Source organism: Salvia miltiorrhiza, chromosome 3, assembly GCF_028751815.1.
Source record: "Salvia miltiorrhiza cultivar Shanhuang (shh) chromosome 3, IMPLAD_Smil_shh, whole genome shotgun sequence".
In the NCBI taxonomy this organism is placed as follows: domain Eukaryota; kingdom Viridiplantae; phylum Streptophyta; class Magnoliopsida; order Lamiales; family Lamiaceae; genus Salvia; species Salvia miltiorrhiza.
The window spans coordinates 14,667,795-14,677,902 of NC_080389.1; the positions used below are offsets into that span (position 1 = coordinate 14,667,795).

The 10,108-nt window shown below is 36.0% G+C and overlaps 1 protein-coding gene across 1 annotated transcript; it reads right to left on the bottom strand.

Annotated features, from left to right (window-relative positions):
• Window positions 1-207: 207 nt before the first annotated feature.
• LOC131017775 (3-oxoacyl-[acyl-carrier-protein] synthase I, chloroplastic-like) lies at window positions 208-6,233 on the bottom strand. Its single transcript, XM_057946497.1, has 8 exons — window positions 5,777-6,233; window positions 4,214-4,569; window positions 3,125-3,556; window positions 2,179-2,352; window positions 1,980-2,093; window positions 1,387-1,488; window positions 1,228-1,294; window positions 208-590 (listed from the first exon to the last, which is right to left on the bottom strand). The coding sequence occupies exons 1-8, from the start codon at window positions 5,928-5,930 to the stop codon at window positions 523-525; spliced, it is 1,467 nt and encodes a 488-aa protein (XP_057802480.1). The 5' UTR covers window positions 5,931-6,233; the 3' UTR covers window positions 208-522.
• Between the last annotated feature and the right edge of the window lie 3,875 nt (window positions 6,234-10,108).

Here is a 10,108-nt window from a genome sequence, read left to right on the forward strand (position 1 = left end):
ACATTGAAATTATTGGACATCAATTGAGCTTTATTTTTCTTTAAACAAGATTTTATTAGTGAAAGCAGTCAATGATTAGCAACGCAAATTAGATGGTGATGGGTTTCCACAAGTTGCAATGTGTCAAAAGCTGGTCCTCTTCCACCCAAATAAATGAAATTCACTGGAAAATTAAACACCATATATATAAATTTTACTCCAACATGATAAAAAAAAAAAAAAAAACAGGTCCCAAAAGCAACATTCTATGACATTCAAACATCACATCACTACATTTCAATTTTCTATTTTCATTTCTTCTCCCACTTGGAAAATTTCAAATACAGCAAATCATCATCATGAACAAATTTAGCAAGAACAAATTTTTGTATGATCCTGTCCCCTTCAACACTTTATTGCACTTGAAAAATAGTGTGACACACCAAAACCAAGTGTTTTACAATGTTATTATTCATATTGATGGATAATGAATGTGACAATGAATGTTCTTCTCTCGATTCAATGCTCCCATCACAACATTCATCAAGGGTTGTACGGAGCAAACACGACCACTGAGTTGTGCCCACCGAAGCCAAATGAGTTGGATATGGCTGCAAAGATTGGGATCAATAGCCATGTCACATGATATATACTATGCTGATACGACTGTAAATAAACAGGACTACTCGCTATTTGAGCCTCGACTTGAAAAAAGAGCTCAATTCGATGGTAAACGAACGTGATTTCAAGGTCGATACTTTATGGAGCTTAGCTTGAGCCAGACGGTGCTCAGCTCGTTAGGCTCGTGAACATATTCAAATTTGTTTGTTTGAAAATATGTTCGCGAGCCTTCAATCGAGCCATGCATGAGCCTTCATGCAAAAAATATATTTGTAGAGTTGAGCTCGAGTTCGAGTAACAAGTTGCTTAAGAGCATATTTTGAATATTTTTTAGCCTTTCATGAGCTTTTTACGAGCTCGACCTTGAACACCATTTATATGAATATCAGACAAGTCAAGCTCGAATATGATATTATCGAATATCACACCAGTCGATCGAGCTCGATAATGGGACGATGAGCTGAGCTCGATCACCAAGATAGAAGCTCGAGTCGAGCTCAAACCTCTGAATATTTAAACGAGTCAAGCTCAAGCCAGCTAGTATTTGGCTCGACGTGGCTCATTTTGAGAGCCCTTAGTAAGAATTTAGTACTTTAATCTTGGACCACTTGATATAAGATTACATACCGACATTAACTTGGTGTTGTTTCTTCACGTTGGGGACCGTGTCGATCGTGACATCGCCTTCCAAGTCCTGCACAATACGATCAAGGCAAGCATCAAGAAATGCAATCACATAATTTCACAAAGAATTAAAATAAATGAATATAGATATTGTTTCTTTACATTTTGGTTGAGGGTTGGATGTAGCCAGCCAGTGTTGATTGCTTTGATGGTGGCGATTGCTTCTAGCCCGCCGGCAGCTCCGAGGCCGTGTCCGGTCATCGACTAATCATGTAAGTTTATAGCAGTCTTAGTAAGTTGGATTTTTTATTCAAATATTACTACATAATATTCAAAAAGGATAATAATATGTAAATTACATAACTTCGACTAATTTCTGATTTTGCACACAAACTTACAAATTTGTCCCACAATCACTAAACTTTTAATACTATAATCTTATTTTGCTAACAAGGCCGGTTTCCACCCAATTTATTTAACAAAATGATGTCGTTTTCGACTGAAATTATACATAATTAACTAAATCGATTTGAATATGAGGGAAAAATTCCAGACAAACATGTCAATATATTAAATTAGACCAGAATCTAACTCGTTAGCAAAATTAGATGATTTTTTTGAAAAGATCAATAGTTATAAGATTGTTTTAGATTTGTAAATTGGCGTACAAAACTAAAATTTAATCAAAGTTCAAAAATTTATCGGTTATTGACTCCATTCAAAATATATTGATCAAATAGGCGCATTTTATATACCTTGGTGCCATTCATCTTGATCTCGGATGTATCTTTGAACACCTTCTTGATTGCATTAACCTCAGCTAAATCTCCAGCAAGTGTTGAAGTAGCATGAGCATTGATATAGTTGACCTAATTCATCACACACAAAAATTTGAGCACCTAATAATATTGAGAATATGGATCAAATTAGCTAAGCCTTTCATCAAAAGCCAACCTCTTGAGGGGCTACCCCTGCATCTTGCAAGCTCTTGGCAATGCATGACGAAACCCCGAGCCCATCGGCACGAGGATCGGTCATGTGGTGAGCATCACAGGTCACGGCGCCTCCCAAGTACTCTGCGATGATGTTGGCGCCCCGTTTCAACGCGTGCTCCAAGCTCTCCATAACCTAAAAGTATCCATTTTGATATAGCAAAAAATAAAAAATGATCGTAATAAGTCTTTCATCATTCACAACTACGCTATGGCTAGATTGTGAGTGGTATGATTTTAGCCTTCATTTATGAGTTACCTTGATCCGAGTGGTGAATAGTCGCGAAGTTTACTGCTAACTAGCTGTGAATATAAGAGTATTAACAAATATAAGGGTGCGTTCACTTTGATGGATGGGAAAATGAGGGATAACAAAAATTTAATTAAGCATTAAAATGTCTTCTTTCTTATCCCACATTTTACACAAAAGAGAAGTTCACCATTTTTTCTTCCATATTTTCACTTCAAGAAGGGACAATATTATCCCTCCATTTTGGTGTGATAATATTATCCCTCCTTGAAGTGAAAATAAGGAAGGAAAAATGGTGAACTCCTTTTTTGTGTAAAATGTATAAAAAAGGAGACATTTTAAGGTTTAAATTTTTGTTTATCCCTCCTTTTTCCATCCATCAAAGTGAACGCACCACCCTAAGAGTATTAACAATACAAATCGGAGGCACCCCGATCGATAATGTTCTTATATTCACAATTAGTTGTAATTAAACTCGTCACTAATTCACAGCCCGGACCTAAATAACTTTTATTTTATATATTACCATTCACTACCAAGTATGCGCTAGGTCGTGAATGGCATGATTTTAAGTGTCATCCACGAATTACCTAGGTCAGAGTTGTAAATAGTCGTGAGTTGTGAATAGAGTAAGGGTAAAATAGTAACTACAACGTACCAGCACACCAGCGCCCTCGCCGATGACAAAGCCATCGCGGTTTTTGTCCCACGGCCTCGACGCCTTCTGAGGGTCGTGGTTCCTCTGTGACAAGGCTCTGCAGGCGATGAAACCTCCGACTCCGGTAGGAGTCACCGCGGCCTCCGTGCCACCGGCCACCATTATATCGGCATCCCCTCTTCTGATGTGATTTGCAGCGGAGAAGAAGCAGTAGTTTGCCGTTGCACAAGCGGTTGAAATCGAGTAGTTTGGTCCCATTAGGCCGGTGTCGATAGCCAGCAATGCAGACCCCATGTTTGTGATCGAGTAGGGAATGAAAAATGGAGTGATTTTCTTGTATCCCTTCTGCACCAAGGCCTCTACTCCGCTGCTGAACGCCGTGATGCCTCCCATCCCCGACCCCACGAGCACGCCTATCCGCGTCTTGTCCATCTGCAATTCAGTTCAAGAACCAGGCTGTAAATGAACAGCGCTACTAGTAGGTTAGTCGAGGCTTCGCTTGAAAAATGCTCGTTTTCCATGCTCGATTTTGTAGTAAACCAGCCAAACTCGAACTCGATAATTTTATCGAGCCCAGCTCGAGCCAGGTGGTGCTTAGCTCATTCATCCATTGCCAATTGACTATAATTAAGCGAGTCGAGCTCGAGCAACAAAGATCACATTGTAAATATTTTTTAGCATTTCAAGACTTTTTAACGAGCTCGAGCTCGGACACCACACCATTTATATGAATATCAGACAAGCTCGAGCTCAAATATGACATTAATTATCGAGTGTCACACGAGCCGAGCCCCAACTCGATTAATTGGGTGACGAGCCGAGCTCGATTAACAAGATAAAAGCTCCAGCCAAGCTTGAACACTCTAATATTTAAACGAGTTAGTTAGTGTTCAGCTCTATTCGACTCGCTTACAGCTCTAGTTGCAACCATTTATACGAATATCAGACAAAGCCCAGCTCGAGCTCTAACTCGAATACGGCATCATTCCCGAATATTTGAACGAGCCAAGCTTGAGCTCGCTAATATTCGGCTCGTTTAATTAAGCTGGTCTGTTGCAACATCATTCCATTTATTGGAGAAATGCTTACAGTGTCAAGAAGTGGTTTAGGGAGGGAGGCATCATCGAGGGCTCTTCTTCCGGCGACCAAGCAATACCTCCAGCAGTCGTCGAGGCGGCGGTCGTTCTTGCCGTCGATGTAGCCCTTGGACGAGAAGTCGCGTATCTGCCCGGCGAACCTCACCGAGTACTCCGAGGCGTCGAATCTGTCGATGGGAGTGATCCCGCTCACTCCATCCAGGAGTTTGTTGTAGAATGTGTCGATATCACTGCCGAAAACTGAGACAAGCCCCATTCCTGTGATCACAATCCTCTTCTTAGGATCTGTTTCTCTCTTTGGAGATGAAACTGTTGGACCTCCCATCGCCCTTATTCTCTTGCATTTCACTACAAAGTTGTACACAATTAACACATCAACATTTAACTTAAATCCAGCTTAAAATTAGTCCTATTTTGTGTTCCCAACTTTCGGGGTTTTTCATAAAATATCTCCAACTTTCGTGTCCACAACCGGGTGTATAGTACAACTAGATTGCACTTTCACTTATACCCTGATTTACATCTTGACCCGAATCTTATAAATAACACTATTCTGAGTGCGAATTAACCGATTGTACGATACATCCGGTTATACCCAAATTTTTGTGTTTATAAATTATGTTGAGGGTATTTGACATATGTTAGATGTCTCAAAATGGAATGGACATTTTAAATGGGACGGTCCAAATTTAAAAATAGGACATCTCAAATTGGACTGATGGAAATCGAATAATTTATTTTTTGGATTGGCCAAATGATAAATCTAAATAAATATAAAATTACAAAAAGTTAACTAAAAACAGCGTAATTCAAATAATGAATATTGGGCTAAGCTAATGAAGAGCCCATAACTCACCCATTAAATATTTAAGCCGCATAATTGGCCCATAACTTCAATATCGTCTAAGTTTGTCAAAAATCAGTAAGTATCAAGAACAAGAATTCATCATGTATGACATTTTTTTTTTTTTTTGCATTAATGTATGACAATTTAATTAGCACAATTTAGCCTTACTATGCGCATGGTTAGGGATTAATTCGACCATAACCGACAATCCGACCCAAATTTGACCCGAATTCAACTCAAATCCTAACCTCAACCTTGACCCATGATTTATTATATAAAAATAATTATTATTACAAATAAAAGTAATATTGTTTCACATGAAAGTGACAATTTTGATGTTAAAAATAACAATAGTAAAAGTAATACTCCCTCCATCTTAGCTAACATGATTAACTTTTTTTCGGCACATAATTTAAAAATGTAGTGTTTTAGTACTTTAAGTGTGCTTGACAATAAAATAAATAGAGTGATTAAAGAGAAAAAGTAATTTCATATAAGGAAATTGATTAACTTAGTTGTGATGATCCAGAAAAGAATATTGATCAAATTAGTTAGAACAAATGGAGTAGTTTTATGGATAAAAGTGATGTTTGATATGAATAAAAATAATACTAATGTTCTAAATAAAAGAGATCAATTTTGCGATTATAGTGTCTATTAATTTATGAATTTTGTAACACCAAACAAATGAAATGATTGAGAAATTACCAGAAGTGGATGCGAATCCGTTGGGCTCAAAGCGGTTAGTTTGGAGTGGTTTAAGGGCGTTGTAGTGAAACAATGAGGCCCCATTTATGATCTCTTTGGTGTTGTTGAAGACCAAACCAGGAGAAGATGATGCAAAAGCAATGCTGCTGCCCATTCTTCCACACTAAATTTCCCTCAAAGGAGTTGCAATTTCTTGATTATTATATAAGAAAGGGAAACAGATAGAGATTTGAGAAACAAGAAAACAACAAGAGTTGATGGAATTAACGAAGAGGGTTTTTCTTGGATTTGGGAATTTTTGGAGTTGGAGGCTCCGCCGATGATGCGGCTTTGCTACTGAACAACTATGACGATCGATACAGAGCTCGTTGGAAGAAATTTGTATGTACTTTGCAAATTACATAAATCCTTAATCTCAGGGATTTTCATTTATTAATGTATATAATCCTTCTCAGCGATCCTTATACTGTTATTTATTACTCCTTCCGTCCACCAAAGATATGTCACTTTATTTTCGGAGTTTTAATAAAATATGAGTAAAGTTGGTAGTGGAGTAAGGGTCCCACTTTAAATGTGAGTGAGTTGTGTGGACCCTACTATTAAAAATAGATGTGACATATTTTTTGTGGACGCCGAAAAAGGAAATTGTCATATCTTTGATGGACGAGTGTCATTTTTAGATATATTAAAAGTGTCATTTATTAAAAAAAAAATGAAGTGTACCGTACAACCGGATTTGAACCCATATTCTGACCCAACCCATATAATTAATACTATTCTGGGTACGGGTCAACCCGGTTGTACGATACACCCAGGCGTACCCAAGATTTTGTGAAAAAAAACAATGTCATTTAGGTATAATAAAAGTGTCATTTACTAATAAAAATACTAAAATAGTGTCATTTTAGGATATACTCCCTCTGTCCCATAACAAGTGTCCTAGTTTCTTTTCTTCCCCACCGAACAGCAGCGGCGAGTCTATCCACCTCCTGCCGTAGCATCGTTGCATATTATCCACACTCAGTCAGGCCTCTGCATGACAAATTTAGCATACTTCAAATTCAGCATATCTTCGTTAAACTTCAAATTTTCCGAGGATTTGAAGCGTACCTTGGTTTGATTCAGTTGCTTCCGTCGAATTTTCTCCAAAGACGATCAGAGTTCTCTCCGTCTGTCCCCTTGGTTTGGTTTTGAAGAAGACTTTTATTCGTATCAAATACTCCCTTCGTCCCCTATAAATATGTATAGTTGACCACAACATGAGTTTTAATAAAAATTTGATTGATGTATTAATTGTGGAGAATGAGTCCCACATCAAGAGTATTATTAAGTAGATTGTGAGTAAATAGTGTAAGTTAGAAGGATAAAATTGTAAAAATTATATGTGGGTAATGTCCAAAAATAGAGTATGCATAAATTTGAAGACGTACCAAAAATTGAGTTATGCAGAAATTTTTGTTCATACCAAATACTCCCTCTGTCCATAGAAAAATTACCATATTGTGAGTATAGTTTGTGTGGACCATACTACTATAAATGAAAATGACTGATTTTTTATGGATGGATCAAAAAGAAAATTGTGACAAATTTTCAAAAGACTTTTGTTCATATTAAGATTTTTCAAAAGAGTTAAAATATTAATAACAAATGACTTTTGGTAAGAATAAACAAAACTTTTATTCATAGTAAATAAGACTGTACTTGCCCAACTGGAACTACGCTAGCAACATCCTTCACACAACTATCACTCACAAGCCCTTCTAGGACTAGTTTCAGAAGATGCAACAAATGATTCTCCACGAGTTTCTGGAGCATCTGTACCGGAAGCATATGGCGCCGCAAGACTCCTCTGCTGGGGCTTAATAACACACATAATATGAAATTACGGAAAGCGCGTTCCGCGTCAAAAAGTCGAGTGTTGCGAGCTTTCTCGGGCCATTTTCCGTGCACGAGGCGTTCGCCCCGACGGCACTGGCACGTGGGCCCTACACAGGAATTCGTGCAACGCGCAGAGCGGAGCGATTCGGATTTCATTCGATCCGTAAAGGTTCGGCGCACTCGCGACGAAGCTAAAAAGCAGTAAACAAATCATAGACTTAAAACAAATCATAAGTGTGTGCGTGTGTTGGCCAAGCGGTAAGGGGTTAATGCCTAAGGCCAAAGGTCTTGGGTTCGAGTCCCTTCACTACAAAAAAATCGTTGATTACCGACGGCGAAATGCCGTCGGTAACAAAAGACGGCCGCCGGTAAATAGTGTTACCGGCGGCGTTACCGGCGGCAACTCGCCGTCGCTAAACGGTTCGTCGGCAACGCCATTACCGACGGCGATCGGCCGCCGCCGGCAATTAACGGCGGCGATGCCGCCGGCATTTCCGCCGTTGAACGGCGGAGAGTTGCCGGAAAATTACCGACGGCGTTTGCCGTTGGTAATTAGCGGCGGCGAGATCACCGTCGGCAATTTCCACCGGACGGTGGTGGCGCACACGCCGGAGTTGTTCACGATATTACCGAGGGCAAAATGCCGTCGGTAATTACCGACGGCATTTGCCCTCGGTAATATTTTTTAATTTATTTTTTTTATTTTATTTTATTTATTTATTTATTTTATTTATTTATTTATTTTATTGTATATCCACAATTTATTTCGGTATTTATACAGTATTGCATGATGATTGATGAGTGAATCACTAATCAAATTAACATTCTTAACTTATAATTATAAGATTCTTACTAAGAATCTTGAATTCTAGTAATAATCTTGGATTAGTGATGATTGATGAGTAAATCACTAATCAAATTAACATTCTTAAGTTATAATTATAAGATTCTTACTAAGAATCTTGAATTCTTAGTAATAATCTTGGATTAGTGATGATTGATGAGTAAATCACTAATCAAATTAACATTCTTAAGTTATAATTATAAGATTCTTACTAATTAAGAATCTTGAATTCTTAGTAATAATCTTGGATTAGTGATGATTGATGAGTGAATCACTAATCAAATTAGCATTCTTAAGTTATAATTATAAGATTCTTACTAATTAAGAATCTTGAATTCTTAGTAATAATCTTGGATTAGTGATGATTGATGAGTGAATCACTAATCAAATTAGCATTCTTAAGTTATAATTATAAGATTCTTACTAAGAATCTTGAATTCTTAGTAATAATCTTGGATTAATGATGATTGATGAGTGAATCACTAATCAAATTAACATTCTTAAGTTATAATTATAAGATTCTTACTAAGAATCTTGAATTCTTAGTAATAATTTTGGATTAGTGATGATTGATGAGTGAATCACTAATCAAATTAACATTCTTAAGTTATAATTATAAGATTCTTACTAATTAAGAATCTTGAATTCTTAGTAATAATCTTGGATTAGTGATGATTGATGAGTGAATCACTAATCAAATTAGCATTCTTAAGTTATAATTATAAGATTCTTACTAAAAATCTTGAATTCTTAGTAATAATCTTGGATTAATGATGATTGATGAGTGAATCACTAATCAAATTAACATTCTTAAGTTATAATTATAAGATTCTTACTAAGAATCTTGAATTCTTAGTAATAATCTTGGATTAGTGATGATTGATGAGTGAATCACTAATCAAATTAACATTCTTAAGTTATAATTATAAGATTCTTACTAAGAATCTTGAATTCTTAGTAATAATCTTGGATTATTGATGATTGATGAGTGAATCACTAATCAAATTAACATTCTTAAGTTATAATTATAAGATTCTTACTAAGAATCTTGAATTCTTAGTAATAATCTTGGATTAGTGATGATTGATGAGTGAATCACTAATCAAATTAACATTCTTAAGTTATAATTATAAGATTCTTACTAAGAATCTTGAATTCTTAGTAATAATCTTGGATTAGTGATGATTGATGAGTGAATCACTAATCAAATTAACATTCTTAAGTTATAATTATAAGATTCTTACTAAGAATCTTGAATTCTTAGTAATAATCTTGGATTAGTGATGATTGATGAGTGAATCACTAATCAAATTAACATTCTTAAGTTATAATTATAAGATTCTTACTAAGAATCTTGAATTCTTAGTAATAATTTTGGATTAGTGATGATTGATGAGTGAATCACTAATCAAATTAACATTCTTAAGTTATAATTATAAGATTCTTACTAAGAATCTTGAATTCTTAGTAATAATCTTGGATTAGTGATGATTGATGAGTGAATCACTAATCAAATTAACATTCTTAAGTTATAATTATAAGATTCTTACTAAGAATCTTGAATTCTTAGTAATAATCAATGTTTAAATTTTCACTTGTATTTCAATATA